The sequence below is a fragment of the Mandrillus leucophaeus genome, unplaced genomic scaffold (genome assembly GCF_000951045.1).
Source record: "Mandrillus leucophaeus isolate KB7577 unplaced genomic scaffold, Mleu.le_1.0 Scaffold3, whole genome shotgun sequence".
NCBI lineage: Eukaryota > Metazoa > Chordata > Mammalia > Primates > Cercopithecidae > Mandrillus > Mandrillus leucophaeus.
In genome coordinates, this window is record NW_012103142.1 from 1,822,534 (window position 1) to 1,842,019 (window position 19,486).

A 19,486-nucleotide genomic window follows, 5' to 3' on the forward strand; every position below is an offset into this window, starting at 1 on the left:
TTTTTTTTTTTTTTTTTCCTGTAGAGATGAGATTTTGCCGTGTTGCCCAGGCCTGTCTCGAACTCCTGGACTCAAGCGATCTGCCTGCCTTGGCCTCCCAAAATGCTAGGATTTTAGGCTTGAGCCCGGGAGGTAAAGGCTGCAGTGAGCCATGATTGCACCAGTGCATTCCAGCCCAGGCAACAGAGCAAGACCCTGTCTCAAAAAAGAAAAAAAAATTCAGGGCTGGGTGCGGTGACTCATGGCTGCAATCCCAACACTTTGGGAGGCCGAGGAGGGGCAGATTACTTGAGGTCAGGAGTTCAAGACCAGCCTGGCTAACACGGCAAAATCCTGTTTCTACTAAAACTACAAAAATTAGCTTGGCATGGTGGTAGGTGCCTGTAATCCCAGCTACTTGGGAGGCTGAGGCAGGAGAATCGCTTGAACCCAGGAGGTGGAGGTTGCAATGAGCCAAGATCGTGCCATTGCACTCCAGCCTGGGCGACAGAGTGAGACTCGGTCTCAAAAAAAAATATATATATGTGTGTGTGTGTGTGTGTGTATGTATATAGATATATGTGTATATATGTGTGTATATGTGTATATGGGGGGGTGTGTGTGTATATATATATGTAACTATTTCCTTCTCTCTTTTTAGTTTTAATTTGCATGGAATACCTTTTTCCGTCCCTTTATTTTTCAGTCCATTTGTGTCTTTGTAGGTGAATTGTGTTTCTTGTAGGGAACATATCATTGGATTTTGTTTTTTAATCTATTCAACCATTCTATGTCTTTTGATTGGAGTGTTTAGTCTATTTACATTCAATGTTATTATTGATAAGTAAGGACTTGTTCCTGTCATTTAATTTGTTTTCTGGTCTTCTTTTCCTTCTGACCTTCCTTCCTGTCTTCCTTTCTGTGAAGGCGATTTCCTCTAGTGCTACATTTTAATTTCTTGGTTTTTTTTTGTGCATCTGTTGTAGATTTTTTCTTTTTTCTTTTTTTTTTTTTTTGGTTTTGGAGACAAAGTCTTGCTCTGTCACCCAGGCTGGAGTGCAGTGGCATGATCTCAGCTCACTGCAACCTCCGCCTCCTGGGTTCAAGCAATTCTTGTGCCTGAGCCTCCTGAGTAGCTGGGATTACAGGCATGCACCACTGCACCCAGCTAAGTTTTGTATTTCCAGTAGAGACGGGGTTTCGCCATGTTGGCCAGGCTGGTCTCAAACCCGTGGCCTCAAGTGATGCACCTGTCTTGGCCTTCCAAAGGACTACAGGCATGCACCACCACAACTGGCTAATTATAGGCGTGAGCCACTGCACCCAGCCAGTTTGTTTTTTATTTGAAATTACCACGAGGCTTACAAATAACATCTTATACCCCATTATTTTAAACTGATGACAACTTAGCACTGATTACAAAAACAAACCAACTAACAAACAAGCAAAGAGGAAATTAACAAAAACTCTAACTTCATCTCCCTGGTTTTTAACTTTTTGTTGTTTTTCTTTATATTTTATTATACTGTCTGTGTCTTGAAAAGTTGTTGTTGTTATTTTTGATAGGTTCATCTTTTAGTCTTCCTATTCAAGATATGAGTAGTTCATACACCGTAATCAGAGGGTTATAATATTCTGTATTTGTCTCTGTAATTATTATTTTCAGTGAGTTTTATACCATCAGATGATTTCTTATTGCTCGTTAACGTCCTTTTCTTTCAGATTGAAGAACTCCCTTTTGCATTTCTTGTAGGACACATCTGGTGTTGATGAAATCCCTCAGCCTTTTCTGTTTGGGAAAGTATTTCTCCTTCATGTCTGAAGCATATTTTCATGGATATACTATTCTAGGATAAAAATTTTTTCCTAGTCTGGCGCAGTGGCTCATGCCTGTAATCCCAGCGCTTTGGGAGGCTAAGGCAGGCAGATCACTGAGGTTGGGAATTCGAGACAAGCTTGACCAACATGGAGAAACCCTGTCTCTACTAAAAAAAAAAATACAAAATTAGCTGGGCATGGTGGTACATTCCTGTAATCCCAGCTACTCGGGAGGCTGAGGCAGGAGAATCACTTGAACCTGGGAGGCGGAGGTTGTGGTGAGCCGAGATCGTGCCACTGTACTCCAGCCTGGGCAACAAGAGCAAAACTCAGTCTCAAAAAAAAAAAAAAGTTTTTTTCCTTCATCACTTTAAATATGTCATGCCTCTTCTCCTAGCAGACTGAGAAGTCTGCTGCCAGACATATTGAAGCTCCTTTGAATGTTACTCAAGGCCCAAGAGCTCTTCAGTCAGCTTGTGGTGAATGCTCTCAGGTCTAGGTCTCTCCTTTCAGGGCAGTGGGCCCCACTCTGGCCCAGGGCAGGTCCAGAGATGTCATCTAGGAGCTAAGGCCTGGAATCGGGGACCCTAGGAGCCTACTTGGTACACTACCCCACTATGGCTGAGCTGGTACCCAGCTGCAAGACAAAGTCCCCTTTTCTCTTCTGTCTTCTTTCCTCAAGCAGGAGTCGTCTCTCCTTGTGGCCACCACAAATAAGAGTGCACCAGATCACACCTGAAGCCAGCACAGCCCTGGGTCTCAACCAAGGCCCATGGCGAATACTGTCTAGGTGCTGCTCATGTTTATTCAAGGCCCAAGGGCCTTTTAGTCAGCAGGCAATGAATCCCTCCAGGACTGGGTCCTTCCCTTCAAGGCAGTGGGTTCCATTCGGACCCAGGATCTGTTGTATCTAGAAATGTCATTTGGGAGCTAGAGGCCTCGAATGGGGGCCTCAGGACTCTGCCTGGGGCCCTGTTCTGTAATGGTTGAGCTGGTATCCAAATCGCAAGACAAAGTCCTCTGTATCCACCCCTCTCCTGTCCTCTCCTCAAGTGCAGGAAGCAGTCTCTCCCAGAGCTGCAAACTGTGCTGCATGGGGTTGTGGGAGGGGTGATGCAAGCATTCCTTTGGCTATCCCAGCTGATGTTTCGCTAGGTCACTTGCACCCCAAGTCCACTGGCTCTGATCCCAGCATAGCACCAGTAGTTGCTCAGGAATTAACAATCCTTGTGGCTTTTCAAATTTCTTAAGGATCCTAGAGCACTTTAGCATGCAGTGGTAGGGCTAGCCAGAACTCAGGTAATAACCTCTAATAACCTCCGGGATGGATGATTCCTCTCTGACTAGGGCTGGTCTAAATGCTCTGTGGGCACTGGCAGAATTCTGCCCTGTGTTGGCTTTCTGCCGTGACAGCACTGAGTTCCAATGCAAAGTCCCATAATTACTATGAGGTCTCTCCCCGAAGCACACGGATGCTGTCTGTGCCATGAGGCCACTGCCAGGAGACTGGGGGTAGAGTGGTGTCGGCAATTCAAGACTGTCTTTTCTACCTTCTTTGGTGCATCTTTCTGTAATATGATGTTAAAACTGGGTACTGTGATCACTCATCTGATTTTTGGTTCTTATGAAGATGATTTCCTGTGTGGATAGTTATTTTTCATTTGTTTTTTGTGACGGGGTCTTGCTCCATTGCCAAGCAGGCTAGAGTGCAGTTGTGCAATCACAGCTCACTGCAGTAAACTCTCAGGCTCAGGGGATCCTCCTGCCTCAGCCTTCTGACTGAGGCTAGGATTCCCGACTGGGACTACAGGCATGCCCCACCATACTCAGCTATTTAAAAAAATTTTTTTTGTGGCAGGGGGAGCAGTTTTGCCCTGTTTTCCAGGCCCACCTCAGCCTTCCTAAAATGCTGAGATTACAGGAATGAGCCACCATGCCCAGCCTGGATAGTTGTTCAATTTGATGTTCTTGCTGGATAATCACTGGAGGGGATGTGTTTGGCCATCTTGCTCTACCTCCTCCTCTAAAAGTTCTTTTCTTTTCTCTCTTTCTTTCTTTTTTTTTTTTTTTGACAGTCTTGCTCTGTCACCTAGGCTGGAGTACAGTGATGCCATCTCACTCAGCTCACTGCATCCTCTGCCTCCCAGGTTCAAGTGATTCTCCTACCTCAGCCTCCTGAGTAGCTGGGATTACAGGCATGTGCCAGCAAGTCCTGCTAATTTTTGTATTTTTAGTAGAGATGAGGTTTCACCATGTTGGCCAGGCTGAGTCTCGAACTCCTGACCTCAAGTGATGCACCCACCTCGGCCTCCCAAAGTGCTGGGATTATAGGCATCAGCCACAGTGCCTGGCCAGGTATTTTCTTATATCAAGCAAAAGTTAAAGGTTATGTTCACTAAAAATAATTTTAAGAGATTAAAATTTTTGGCTGGGTGTGGTGGGTTATGCTTGTAATCCCCACACTTTGGGAGGCCGAGACAGGTGGATCACAAGGTCAGGAGTTGGAGAGCAGCCTGACCAATATGGTGAAACCCCGTCTCTACTAAAAATAGAAAAATTAGCAGGGCATGGTGGTGCATGCCTATAATCCCAGGTACTCAGGAGGCTGAGGCAGGAGAATCGCTTGAACCCAGGAAGCGGAGGTTGCAGTGAGCCGAGATAGTGCCACTGCACTCCAGCCTGGGCAACAGAGTGAGACTCCGTCTCAAAAAAAAAGAAAAAAAATTAAAAATTTTTAATTGTTTTTCATTTGCTGAAAAAAATTAGAATATTTAAAATTTTGATTATATTGCTATTATATATTTATATAAGTTGATCTTTTGCATGTTTAACTTGAGACATTATAATATATACATAAAACTAAAACTTAGCAAATACAGTTGTGAAGTTAAATATTAATATCTTTTTAAAATGTTAATTTAACTTTTAACTTAAAAATTATTTTGCATTTTGTAACCCAGTAATGAATAAAAAGAGCATGCTTTATACATATTCTTTTTAAAATGTTAAAGCATATATATATATACACACATACATGTAGTACATTAACATGTATTTGTGGTATTAACATTTCATGGAGAGAGGGCAATTAGGAAAAAAATATCTTAAAAGCCAACTTGGGGTGATTATGAAGAGTTGAGAAACAGAAACACTGTATAGGGGTCTCTCTTGTTAGGAGAATTTGGGATGGCAAAATGTCGATTGGATGGAAATGACCTTACTGGTTGAAGGTATGCAAGCTTACACCTAGAGAATTCCATGGTATTTCCCTTCACTCATTTCTGTGGTGTTTTCTCTTTTATTTTTGAGCATCTACTACTTACAAGGCTCTATGCTAGATATACTAGTAGGAGACAGGCTGGAAGTTGAATAGGGTGACCCAGACAATACACACATGTGGAATACATTGTTTCTACTTTTACAGTTCTTTAGTCTAATTGGAGAGAGATGATAGAAACATGGAAAATTCATTCATTTAGTAAGAATTAAGTGTAAATTCATGGTAAACATAGTGTAATGTTTGGCTTATTGCTGAAAATTTCAGTTTACCTATAATATTCTATGTGTTTGTTTTATAATGTCCCTGTTTGTGTAGTGTTTTTAGCATTCCGTGGTACTTTGTATGTATAGTATATAATCATTGTCTAATGTAACAGCTTTAGCTCTGAGGCCAGGATATGAAAGGAAATAATGTAGGTTATGTTTTGGGGGAATTTGGCTTCTGCCTCTTCGTGTGTTGTATTGAGGGAAAATAAAACTGGGATTGGAGAAACAGTCAAGGCTGTAGAGTGTGTCTGGGAAACCTAGGACTGCAATTTCTGAATCCTGAGTTTGGTGGTTTCTTTTGCCTTTCTGGAAGTCTGGCAACCATTTACAGATACAATGGAATATACTTTCTTTTGGATCTTTGAGAGCATGTCCATTGGCTGTTGTAACTCAAAAGAGGGCCTCAGCCTTGCAAATCACCTCGCATCGTGGCCTCTTGGCCGTACCGTGTTATCAGCTGGGCTTTGAAGCCGGTCCTTAAGAGGACTTCTGCATGCTTTAGTTGGTGTTTTGGCCTCTTTGTTCCTTCCGCTGCCATTCACCTGTATTTTTATTTTATAGGTGTCTCTGCAAACAGACTCATGGGTGGTGCCATGCAGCTTACCTTCCGCAAGATGGCGTTTGACTATTACCCTTTCCACTGGACAGGTTAGGAAAACTCTGAATGGGGCCAATTCTAGCATAGCCCAAAATATTGAGGGCAGATTCCTGGATTCATCCCTGACTGCTTAACAGGAGGTTGCCAGAGTTTGCAGTGCATGCTCAGAGGGGTGTGGGAGATACCCCTCTTCAAGAGGACATCTGGAAACTTGCAGCTTCCACTGTTGATGATTCTTTATCAGTAATGAGAGAAAGTGAGTAGGGGAGATATCTAGGGCCTGAGATATTGCTTTTGATTCTACTCTCAGCCCCTCGCTTCCACTAGTGTTAGAGCCTCTCCAGTAGTCCATCGTCAAATATGGCAGCAGTCAACAGCTTGCCTTTAGGGAGCCTTTGGGAAAAATCACATATGGAATCCAGAAGAATGTGCAACCTGTCATTGAATAATTTTTCCTTATCCCAGAGATTTTTGGACTATGGGTGAGGAATCAGATTCTGAACTATGACTATCCTGACGGAAAGGAAAAATTGGAACATTCATCAAGATCTTGGGCTAAAATCTTTTCACTTCTTCTTTGCACAGGTGATAGCTGCAAACATTGGGTACGCCACTGTGAGGCCATGGAGACCCGAGGCCAGTGGGCCCAGAAGCTGGTGATGGAATTTCAGAGCAAAATGGAGAAGTGGCATGAAGAGACAGGTCTGAAACCACCCTGGCACCTGGGAGTAGACTCTCCCTTTCGGAGAAGAGCAGGTGGGTTATGAGGAACTGGAAGACTCCAGTTGTTTAGCTTCTTGCCATTTATCTTTGAATAACAGTGAAGATCAAGCAAGAACTAGCTGATTATCCCAACTGTATCTAATGAAGAGACATCGGTGACTTTTTTCTTTACGGAGACCTCTTTGACCCCAGGGATAGCCGCAGTGTTGATGTCATCATCTCTATTCAGTAGACTGTTGTCTTGGTCTTAAGAATAATATTTTTGAGTTCATCTAGGAGCTAGACAGTGTTAAGCTCTCTTTCCTACATATAGCATTAATGATCTTAGGATTTTTACTTTCCTAATTGTATTAATAATGAGAGTTGAATGTATCTGATTCTTTTTCCCACCTTATTTTTATTTAGATTCTCTTTCCAGTCCTCGAAAGTACCCTCTTGAGAGAAGCCCCTCTCAGGGCAGACAGGCTGCCTTTCGGCCTCCAGCATGGAACCGCTTACGCTCTAGCTGCCTGGTGGTACGGGTGGATGACCTGGACATCCACCAGGTGAGGACATGCTTGGAAAGAGGTGGAGCAGTTTACGTGGAAGGCAACTGGAACAGTATGAACAAAGTTTTGGAATTTGGGGACTATTTACCTCACTTCTGGGAAGATTAATAGTTTGGTCTGTTTCTTTCTGAGCAGGGCTGGCGAGATCAGGACTTGGGAATTCCCCCAGTTTTACTGTGAATGCTTTGCTTTGAACCTCCCGCTGAAAAAACTAACTCGTGTAGAATGTGAGGCAGGTGTGAGAAGGCCTAGAATATGTGTGAAATGCACTGTGTTCCCCGTGACAGATTTTGGAGGGACGGTAGAGGCTTTATGCTTCCTAAGTGGAAATGGAGGTCTGCTCTAAGTTTGATTGTTGATACTAACAGTAAGTTGTGATTGTTTAGGTTTCCACCGCTGGACAGCCAAGTAAAAAGCCATCTACCCTCCTTTCCTGCAGTCGGAAACTTCACAACCTCCCCACCCAGGTCTCTGCCATTCATATTGAGTTCACGGAGTATTACTTCCCAGATAATCAGGAGCTTCCAGGTAAGCATCTAGCCTGGCTATTTCTTCTGTCTAGCTCATGCTTTTCCCATTTGTCAGCTTTCGGGCCACTACTTACATTTTTATTTGTTTTTAGGAGTTTTCAGTGTTTGAGTAAATTTAGCACACTTTTGTTAAACACTGTGCCCTGTATAAATGTGTACCTTTGCTCTGTTCATAATATAGTTAATATTAGGTGGTAAGAGCCTCGCTATTGCTTTTTACAGAATTGTTTACAGTTATGTTTCTGTTTTTTCCTCTGCTTTCCAGTCCCTTGTCCTAATCTTTACATTCAGTTAAATGGTCTGACATTTACTATGGATCCTGTCAGTTTGCTCTGGGGAAACCTCTTTTGCCTGGATTTATACCGCAGCTTGGAGCAGTTCAAAGCTATCTACAAGCTGGAAGATTCAAGTCAGAAAGATGAACACTTGGACATCCGACTAGATGCATTCTGGTTGAAGGTGAGGGGAGAGTATGACTTTTATCCCCTGCTGGTAGCCACAGCAGCATTTTTCCAATGGACATAATCCATGATTTTGCTGTGTCCATTTTGTGGAAGTAAGAAAATAGTTTCAGAGCCCAAATCATCTTTTACATGTGTATTAATAGCGGGATGCTGAGATACTCAGATGACCATTCTGAATTGTGTTTCATTTTCTCTGTGAAGGTGAGCTTTCCACTGGAAAAGAGAGAGCGGGCAGAGTTGCATCGTCCCCAGGCCCTTGTCTTCTCTGCATCAGGCATGATTGCCACCAATACACGTCATGCCCCACATTGTAGTTGTTCAGACCTCCAGAGTCTCTTCCGGGGTTTTGCTGCTGCTGAGTTCTTTCATTCCAATTATGATCACTTTCCTAAGGTTCCGGGTGGCTTTAGCCTTCTGCACATGCTTTTTTTGCATCATGCCTTTCAGATGGATTCTTGCCTGTCTCAGCCTAATACCCTCCCTCCCCAGAGGCCTAAGGCTTCCCGGGATCTGTGGTCTGTCCACTTTACCCAGATCTCCTTGGACTTTGAGGGAACAGAAAACTTCAAAGGCCATACCTTGAATTTTGTAGCCCCCTTCCCCCTGTCTATTTGGGCCTGCCTACCCCTCCGCTGGCAGCAAGCCCAGGCACAGAAGCTTCTTTTGGCCTCAGAGGGGAGGCTGAAACCATCAGCCAGCTTTGGAAGTCCTGTCCAGTCTGAGGCTCTTGCCCCTGACTCTATGTCCCATCAGCGGTCAAAGACTGAGCATGACTTGAAAAGCTTATCAGGACTTACAGAAGTCATGGAAATTTTTAAAGAAGGCAGTAGTGGTGTGGACAACAAAGGGCCTCTGACAGAGCTGGAGGATGTAGCAGATGTTCATATGCTTGTACATTCCCCGGCCCATGTCCGCGTGAGACTTGACCACTACCAGTACTTGGCTCTGCTTCGCCTGAAGGAGGTGCTGCAGAGGCTTCAGGAGCAGCTGACTAAGGATACAGAGTCAATGACTGGGTCTCCCCTGCAGGACCAGACAGCTTGCATTGGAGTTCTCTTTCCCAGTGCTGAGGTGGCTCTGCTTATGCATCCTGCCCCTGGTGCTGTCGATGCTGACTCTGCAGGCTCAGATAGTACTAGTCTCGTAGATTCAGAGCTATCTCCTTCAGAGGATCGGGAACTGAAGTCTGATGCCTCATCAGACCAGGGCCCAGCAAGCCCTGAGAAGGTCCTGGAGGAAAGTATCACTGAAAATCAGGATGTATCCCAGGAGAGGCCACATAGCAATGGAGAACTGCAGGACTCAGGTCCACTTGACCAGCAGCTGGCAGGGAAGGGCCATGAGGCAGTAGAGTCCCTACAGGCCAAAAAACTGAGCAGAACCCAAGCCTCCAGCTCACCAGCTGCATTGAAGCCCCCGGCTGGCAGGGAGACTGCTGTGAATGGACAGGGTGAGCTCATCCCCTTGAAGAACATTGAGGGAGAATTGTCAAGTGCTATTCACGTGACCAAGGATGCCACCAAGGAGGCTCTACATGCCACCATGGACCTCACCAAGGAAGCTGTGTCCCTGACTAAGGATGCCTTCAGTTTGGGCAGAGATCGAATGACCTCCACCATGCACAAGATGTTGTCCCTCCCGCCAGCCAAGTAAGTGGTTCTGTGCCTCCTTCAATCATTCCATCTCCTTCTCCTAGTTCTAATCATTGGATTTAAGGCCTCTTACTGTATGCATTTCTAGATTGGGAAGTACCATACAGTCCAGGAGAATGCATAGAATGGCCTATTTAATGGGCAGTTTTCAAGTCAATATTTATTGCTTCTTAGAATCAGATTATCTCCTTTTTCACTGATTCACTTTTCTTTCCCCTCAAGACGCGCCTTACTGTATTAGCCAGGCTGGTCTTGAACTGCTGGGCTCCGCAATCCTCCTGCCTTGGCTTCCTGAGTAGCTGCGATTATAGACACGTGCCACTGTACTCAACTTGCTTCACTATTATTGATACAAATATGCTATATCAGAATAATAATACTGGCATATGTATATTATTTTCAGTGGGCTTTCATGTAATTTTTTTGTTTGATTTGATCCCCACAGCAGCTGGGGAAGGTGGCCTTAGACATTTGTATCCCCAATTTATAGCTGAGAAAACTGAGGCTTTAGAGAGGATGAGCTTATAGATATCCTATATCTTGTAAATAGAAAAGCTGTGGCTTTGGACTTGTTTTTCTAGTACCTTATCAGTGTCTGCCACAGTAATAGAGAAGGAAGAATTTCATTCATTCAACAAATATCTTTTGAGCCCTTTCTGTGTGCTGGGCTCTGTGTTAAGCACCGGAGATAGAGTAGGGAGTAAACAGAAAAACACAGAAATGCACAGTGAGAAGAGTGGAAAAGTATGGATTTTCCCATGGGTGCCTCGTGGTTTTAGGAAAGATAATTGAGTCTAAGGGAAGTCTTTCCTGGAACACTTTGTGGTTTAGAGACCATGGTATGAAAACCAGTGCATTTAGAGCTTTTGTCTAAGTGAATTATCTTAAGTGGGTCTCTAAGTAATGCCTATGGGTGAGCTAGTACCTGCTAGGACAGACAGCAAGGAGGAAGGAGAGGAAAACTTCAAGGGTTGAATTGTATAATAATACTAATCAGCATTTACTGAGTGCCTTCTGTACCTGACAAGACACAGTCCTAAGTACTTATAATATTGGTCCACTGGATTTTTATAATAGCCCTATAAAGTTAGTATTAATATCACTCCCCATCTCACAGATGAGGAAACTGAGGCTCAGGATCACACAACTTGTGAGTGGTGGGACACGGATTAAAAGCCTGCACTCCTAATCACCCAATGTGCTGCCTTTTCTAAATGGAGACAAGTAAGGGAGATGGAAAAAGAGCAGAGGTGAAGAAGAGAAAAGAAAGCTGTGTGAAATGAGCCCTTTTAAAACATCAACAGCAACTTCCTAACTGCCCAAGCCTGTGGCCTTTTCCTCAGTCCCCCTTCTCCGATCAGTTCATTCATTCTGAGCATTTGTAACCCCACCCAGTTACTCTCACTTCTCTGAAGGAGTCTTCTTTTTCCTTGACTGCTCTCTTCCTTTTATCCTATAGGTGTAAATAATCCACAGGGCTAGGCTGTCCATATTCTGACCACTTTTGTCATAATTTTAATTTTTAATTTTTTTTTTTTTTGAGAAAGGTCTCATTCTGTTGCCCAGTGTTGCGATCTCTGCTCACTGCAGCCGCGATCTCCCAGGTTCAAGTGATCCTCCTGCCTCAGCCTCCTGAGTAGCTGGGACCACAAGCATGTGCCACCATGCCCAGCTAATTTTTGTATTTTTGGTAGAGATGGAGTTTTGCCATGTTGCCCAGGCTAGTCTCAAACTCCTGGGCTCAAACGATTCACCCACCTCAGCCTCCCAAAATGCTGGGATTACAGGTGTGAGCCACCGTGCCTGGGCTATAATTTTAATTTTTTAAATTATAAAAATGGTTTGTGTTTATCGCGTTGACAATGCAGGAAATAAGAGAGTAAAGAAGAAAATATAAAAACCACTTGTAACAATCTACAGATAACCACTATTTACATTTGAGTGTATTTTCTTCCAGTCTTTGTATTTCTGCATTCATGTGTATACTTGTGGATGGTTATGCATATAATATCCACAAATACTGTTTTTACAACAATAGGATTATTTCTACAATGTTACCTGCTGCTTTATTCACTCAATGTTTTATTGTGATATTTTCCCATTCATTAGGCACATGAATACATGATTTTTATTTTTATTTTTGGAGATGTGGTTTCACCATGTTGCACAGGCTGGTCTTGAACTCTTGAGTGCAAGCGACTCTCCCACCTGGGCTTCCCGAAGCACTAGGGGTATAAGCATAAGCCACTTCCCCTGGCTGAATACATGATTTTTAATTGCTCCATTATATCCTAGCAAATTGATATATCATAATTTATTGATCCAATCCTCTATCTGGGGAGTCATTTAGTCTGTTTCCCATTTTTCTCAGGTAGAAACAATGCTGTATGAAATGTCCTTATTTTTGTGAACATTAATCTTTGTGAATATTTTACATATCTAAATCTTTCTTTAGAATAAAAACCAAAAAGTGGCTGGGTGCAGTGGCTCACGCTTGTAATCCCAGCACTTTGGGAGGCCAACGCAGGCAGATCATGAGGCCAGGAGATCGAGACCATCCTGGTTAACACAGTGGAACCCCGTCTCTACTGAAAATACAAAAAATTAGCTGGGTGTGGTGGTGGGTGCCTGTAGTCCGGCTACTCGGGAGGCTGAGGCAGGAGAATGGTGTGAACCCGGGAGGCAGAGCTTGCAGTGGGCCGAGATCGCATCACTGCATTCCAGCCTGGGCGACAGCGAGACTCCGTCTCAAAAACAAATAAATAAATAAATAAAAACCAAAAAGTGAAATTATTGGGTCAAATGCTACATTTTTAAAGTTGTTGATGCATTTGCCAAACTTTCAGGTTTGTAACAGTCTGTGCTTTTTAATAGTTTCTCTGTCAGAATCCCCTGGAGGGTTTGTTAAAGCATAGTGGCTGGGCACGGTGGCTCATGCCTGTAATCCCAGCACTTTAGAAGTCCAAGGCAGGCGGATCATGAGGTCAGGAGATGGAAACCATCCTGGCTAACATGGTGAAACCCCTTCTGTACTAAAAATACAAAAAATTAACTGGGTGTGGTGGCATGCGCCTGTAGTCCCAGCTACTCTGGAAGCTGAGGCAGGAGAATCGCTTGGACCCAGGAGGCGGAGGTTGCAGTGAGCCGAGATCGTGCCACTGCACTCTAGCCTGGGTGACAGAGTGAGACTCCGTCTCAAAAAAAAACAAAAACATAGTTTGCTGAGCCCTATTTCTCATTCATGGAATGAGATGGGGCCTGACAATTTGCATTTTTTTTTCTTTTTTTTGAGACGGGGTCTCACTCTGTTGCCCAGGCTGGAGTGCAGTGGTGCATTCTTGGCTCACTGCAACCTCCGCCTCCTGGGTTCAAACAATTCTCCTGCCTCAGCCTCCCGAGTAGCTGGGACTACAGGCGTGTGCCACCACGCCCAGCTAATTTTTGTATTGTTAGTAGAGACGGGGTTTTACTATGTTTGCCAGGATGGTCTCGATCTCTTGACCTCAGGTGACCTGCCTGCCTTGGCCTCCCAAAGTGCTGGGATTACAGGAATGAGCCACCTCACCGGGCCCAAGAATTTGCATTTCTAACACGTTCCCCATTGATTCTGATGCTCCTGCCAGGACCACACTTTGAGAGCACTGCTCTAGGGAATCTCACATCAGTTTTCCATGTCTGTTCCCACATGAAGACTTTTTAGTGTATAAAAAGTATGGTTGATTTCTATATTGGTGGTATTTTATTTTATTTTATTTTATGAGACATCCATTACTTGCTAAAAGTCTTTTCCTCTCCAGCTTGTTTGAAAAAGTCAGGCCAAACATCCTAAAACATAGGTATAATCTTGTTATTTCCCTACTCCAAAACCTTCATGCTTTTCCCTCATACCCCCTGAATTTAGTTTGAACTTCTTAAGTATGGCATAATCAATTATTATGATACATCCATATAGCAATTTATAGTTTTCAAAGCATTTTAATAAATAATTTTTTATTCAAGGTTTTCTATAATTTGGCTGCCACTCTTGTGGTAAAGTGAAAAATCACTTAATGTGAAGTTAGGACACTTGAGTCTTTTATTTTTGAGACAGAGTCTCACTGTGTCACCCACGCTGGAGTGCAGTGGTGTGATCTCAGCTCACTGCTGCCTTGACCTCCCAGGCTCAGGTGATCCTCTCACCTCAGCCCCCAGTAGCTGGGACTACAGGCGCGCACCACCATGCCTGGCTAATCTTTGTATTTTTTGTAGAGACAGGGTTTTGCCATGTTGCCCAGGCTGGTCTCGAACTCCTGGATTCAAGCCATCTGCCTGCCTTGGCCTCCCAAAGTGCTGGGATTATAGGCGTGAGTCACTGTGCCCGGCCTGAGTTTTTCTTAATTCTACCTTTAACTATGACCTTGGGACAGTTTCTTCATCTGTAAAGTGGAAGGGTGGTATTAAAAGGTCCTTAAAGGTTGCTTTTCACTGTGTTAATGCCTTTTTAACTTTATCTTCCATTGCTCTCCCTGACAAAACCTATGCTTCAGCTGGGCAGAGCTATTATTCTTACCATTCTCTTTTTGTTTCTGGCTCTATGCCTTTGTTTATGCCATTTCTTGTCTATAGGATACCCTCTTCTCACTTTCACAATCCTTCAAGGACCACCTCAAATGTTATCTCCTACCACGAAGCCACTCTTGATCCTCTTCTCCTTGTCCTTTTTCCTCTTTGATGTTGTCTAGAACTGGGAATGTCTTACTCATCAATTGATCCATCTCCCACTCCTGCCTAGTGCCTAGTATGGTGCCTTACATACAGAAGCAACTAAATACTTATGGAATGAATGCAGGTGGCTTCAGGTGCCATTCATCAGCACCAGAGCAGTAGGTAGCTGATCTCTTCTGAGTCTGGGATGACCTTGAATAACCTTGACATTTAATGTTAATATGAGAGCGCTGTCTATGCAGTTAGCAATGTTGGAATAAAAAGATTCAGAAAGGCCAGTGATTGAAAAATGACTTGATCTCTTTACAGCCAGTAGTAGGTGATGTCAAAGTTGCATGTTCCCAATATTGGGAACTTTATCCAGTTGTCTGAGCGGAAAGGGATGGGTATTGTAAGTGGATGGGAACAAACATATCTCCAAAGCCACATTTGTGGTTTTTGTTTTTGTTTTTGTTTTTTTAAACAGGGAGCCCATAGCCAAGACAGATGAGGGGGTGGCAGCCCCAGTGAGTGGAGGTGCTGCACGACTCCGATTTTTCTCCATGAAGAGGACAGTATCTCAACAGTCATTTGATGGTGTCTCATTGGATAGCAGTGGCCCTGAAGACCGGATTTCAGTGGACAGTGATGGCAGTGATAGCTTTGTGACGCTCTTGGAGTCTGGTATGTGGGAGCAGAGCCAGGCAAAGTTGCAGAATTCCAGAAAGGGTTATCTCTGCTGCCTGTATCAGACTGGCAGGGTTAAAGAGGAGCTGAGAGATGATAATGTAGACATTTTCTTAACCAAGACAAAAAAGAGAGAAAAAGAAATTTTAGTGGATTTGTGGGTTTGGTTTTAATTCCACGTTTCTAGGTGACTGGTTAATAACTGACTTTTTATCACAGAAAGAGATTCAAACCAAAGGAGAGAGTACTAGTCTTACAGCCGTATAGCTAAGTCAGGATTAGTTTCATGGTTGGTATCAGTGGTGTGAATGTGTTTATAGTCTTTTTTTTTTTTTTTTTGGCCTGTGTTGTCACTGGAAAATAGGAGCTTTTTATCTGTTAATAAAATGAGAAACTTTTAGGAATACCTTTATATGTTATACTGGTTCTTTCAGTTTATTGAATTAGAAACTTATGAAATGATCCCTTAAGAGTATCTAGGCTGGGCACGGTGGCTCACACCTGTAATCCTAGCACTTTGGGAGGCTGAGGTGGGTGGATCACTTGAGGTCAGGAGACTAGTCTAGCCAACATGGTAAAAACCCCATCTGTACTAAAAATACAAAAATTAGCTGGGCGTGGCAGCAGGTGCTTGTAATCTCAGCTACTCGGGAGGCTGAGGCAGGAGAATTACTTGAACCGGGGAGGTGGAGGATGCAGTGAGCCAAGATTGTGCCATTGCACTCCAGCCTGGGTGACAGCGGGACTCCATCTCAAAAAAAGAAAGGATGTCCTATCTATTTATTTATTTATTTTATATTGACAAATTATAATTGTATCTGTGTGGTATTAATACTAAGCGATCCTATGATATATACACACACACATACAGTGTGGGATTTTTGAGCCAAACTAATTAACATCTCTGCCACCTCAGATACTTACCATTTATTTCTCCTGTTTAACTGAAACATTATCCTTTCACTAACATTTCCTCCTATCCCCTCCCATTTCCCTTTTCAGCCTCTGTTAAGCATCATCCTGCTCTCTGCTTTGATGAGTACAGTTGTTTTACATTCCATGTATAAGGGAGCACATGCTGTTTCTGTCTTTCAGTGCCTGGCTTATCTCATTTAGCATATTGTCCGTCCTCCAGATTCAGCTATTATCACAAATGACAGGATTTCCCTCTCATAAGGCTGAATAGTATTCCATTGTGTATTCGTACCACATTTTCTTTATCTGTTCATTGGTTGATGAACACATAAGTTGATCCCATAACTTGGCTATTGTGAATAATGTAGTAAACACAGGAGTGGAGATAGTTCTTTGATATACTTTTTTTTCATATTCCTTGGATATATACCCCAAAGTGGATATGGTAACTCTATTTTTAGCTTTGAGGACCCTCCATACTGTTTTCCGTAATGCCCATATTAATTTACATTTCCACCAACAGGGTGCTAGGGTTTCCTTTTCTCTACATCCTTGCCAACACTTGTTATCTTTAATCTTTTTGAGAGTAGCAATTCTGACAGGAGTGAGTTAATATTTCACTGTGGTTTTAATTTAAGAGAATGCACTGTTTCTTAAGCCGGGTGGTGTTTTGTTACTATTTTTGTTTTGTATACTGGTTATGTTTGTTTTGTTACTATTTTTAACTTCTTATGGAAGATTTGGTGTCTATATACAAAAGTAGACAGAATCAAATAATGAACCCTTATACACCCATTACCTAGCTTTGAAACTAAGAACTCATGGCAGGCCCGGTGCAGTGGCTCACGCCTGTAATCCCAGCATTTTGGGAGGCCTAGGTGGGCGGATCACTTGAGGTGAAACCTAATTCTGAAATTAATCACATTAAAGTTCTGAAAAATCTCCTGGGGTTCTTATATATTCACCTTAGACAGCAATTAAACTTGAGACTGGATTTCTGCCTTGGAAAGCATCCAGTCTGAAAGGAAAGAAAAGGCCAGCACGGTGCCTCACACATGTAATCCCAGCACTTTGGGAGGCCAAGGCGGGCGGATCACTTGAGGTCAGGAGTTTGAGACCAGCCTGGCCAACATGGTGAAACTCCATCTCTACTAAAAATACAAAAATTAGCCAGGGATGGTGGTGCGCGCCTGTAATTCCAGCTACTTGGAAGGCTGAGGTGGGAGAATTGCTTGAACCAGGAAGTGGAGGTTGTAGTGAGCCGAGATCACACCATTGCACTCCCCTGGGCGACAGAACGAGACTACTCCATCTCAAAAAAAAAACAAAACAAACTCATGGCCATTTTTGTTCCATATACACTACTGCCCACTTTCCTTCATCCCATGTTATTTTGAAGCAAATCCCAAACATATCCTTTTGTCCATAAATAGTTATACATTGCTAGAAAATACAGACTTAAATTTTTTTAAATTGTGGTAAAATACGTATGAAATTTGCCATCCTAACCATTTTTAAGCGGATAGTTCAGTGACATTAAGTACATTCTGACTGTTGTACAATCATTACTACTGTCTATCTCCAGGATGTTTTTCATCTTGCGAAACAAACACTGTACTCATGAAACAGTAACTCCTCATTTCCCCTCCCCCCAGCCCTTGGCAACCATGATTCTATTTTCTTTTATAAATTTGACTACTTTAGGTACCTCATATAAATGGAATCATGCAGTGTTTGTCCTTTTATCACTGGCTTATTCCACTTAGTATAATATCCTCAAGGTTCTTCTATTTTGTAGCGTGTTTCAGAATTTCCTTCCTTTTTAAGGCTCAATAGTGTTCCATTGTATTTATTTACATACCACATGGCTTATCCTTGCATCCATGGAAGGACGCTTGGGTTGCTTCTGTTTACAGACTTAAAAATGGGACCAACTGTCATTACACTTTAAAAAATTAACAGTAATTCATAAATTCATCAAATATCTAGTTAGTCCTCAAATTTCTAGTTGTCTCATGAATGCCATAAATATTTTGTTTTATTTTTACAATTGTCATTGTTTGTAGAGGTTGGATTTGAACAGAATAGTTTGACTTTTGAACTCATTTGTCCTCTTTTTCATGCAGAGTCTGGTCCAGAATCTGTTCCACCAGGATCTCTTTCAAATGTCCCAGATAATGCTGGTGTTCAAGGGAGTCCTCTTGTGAATAATTATGGCCAGGGGTCACCAGCAGCCAACAGTTCAGTTTCACCCAGTGGAGAAGACCTCATCTTTCACCCGGTCAGCTGCTCTGCTTTCTTCTCTGCAGAGGGTAGGCTGTGGGCTGGGAGCTTGGGACTTAAAACTAAGAGAATCTCCTTTGATAGGTCTCAGTCGTGGTCCTGAAGGTGAACGAGGTGTCTTTTGGGATTGAGGTACGTGGTGAGGACTTGACTGTGGCCCTGCAAGCAGAGGAACTGACCCTCCAGCAGCTGGGCACCGTGGGACTCTGGCAGTTCCTGCGTGGACAGTGCCCAGGTAAGGATGGTGGTCATTCCACGACGGATCGTGGGACTTGTCTAGGACAGCCACAGTTTAACTTGTACTTGTCACTGGGCTCTAAGGGCAGCCACTCTACTAGTGCCAAGTTCTCTCCAGCAGCCACTGGGGGAGGAAAAACTCCACTGAAGCGTTTTTTGCAAGGAGCCTCTCAGAGCTTTCTGGGGCTTTGCATTCACTGTGCTAGTCTCCATCTTCACTTCCAGGTACTCCTAGAGCTTATACATGAGGACAGCATCCACTTCATTTGTGTATCTCTTAACATAAAACTATCTGATCAGGGAACTTCTGTCATTCAGATTCAGTCCTTTGATGTGAATTATCATTTATAAAAGATGACAGGAAAAATCTGGGCTTATGTTACATACTTCATTTAAAAATTATTGGCTGGGTATGGTGGCTCATCCCTGTAATCCCAGCACTTTGGGAGGCTGAGGTGGGTGGACCACCTGAGGTCAGGAGTTTGAGACCATCCTGGCCAACATGGTGAAACACTGTCTTTACTAAAATATAAAAATTAGCTGGACGTGGTGGTGGGCGCATGTAATTCTAGCTACTTGGGAGGCTGAGGCAGGAGAATGGCTTGAACCCGGGAGGTGGAGGTTGTAGTGAGCTGAGATCGTGCCATTGCATTGCAGCCTGGGTGACAAGAGTGAAACTCTGTCTCAAAAAAAAACAAAAACATAGTTTGCTGAGCCCTATTTCTCATTCATGGAATGAGATGGGGCCTGATAATTTGCATTTTTTTTTCTTTTTTTTGAGACGGGGTCTCACTCTGTTGCCCAGGCTGGAGTGCAGTGGTGC

The 19,486-nt window shown here is 43.3% G+C and overlaps 1 protein-coding gene across 1 annotated transcript in view; it reads left to right on the forward strand.

Moving 5' to 3' along the window:
• Positions 1-19,486, forward strand: part of UHRF1BP1 (UHRF1 binding protein 1) — a 53,575-nt gene that overhangs the window by 24,712 nt on the left and 9,377 nt on the right. Inside the window, exons 8-16 of the mRNA XM_011986542.1 lie at positions 5,905-5,991; positions 6,527-6,697; positions 7,070-7,209; positions 7,599-7,740; positions 8,008-8,201; positions 8,408-9,855; positions 15,029-15,225; positions 18,270-18,424; positions 18,511-18,661. Coding sequence (XP_011841932.1) covers positions 5,905-5,991; positions 6,527-6,697; positions 7,070-7,209; positions 7,599-7,740; positions 8,008-8,201; positions 8,408-9,855; positions 15,029-15,225; positions 18,270-18,424; positions 18,511-18,661 — 2,685 coding nt within the window. The remainder of the gene's footprint in view (positions 1-5,904; positions 5,992-6,526; positions 6,698-7,069; positions 7,210-7,598; positions 7,741-8,007; positions 8,202-8,407; positions 9,856-15,028; positions 15,226-18,269; positions 18,425-18,510; positions 18,662-19,486) is intronic.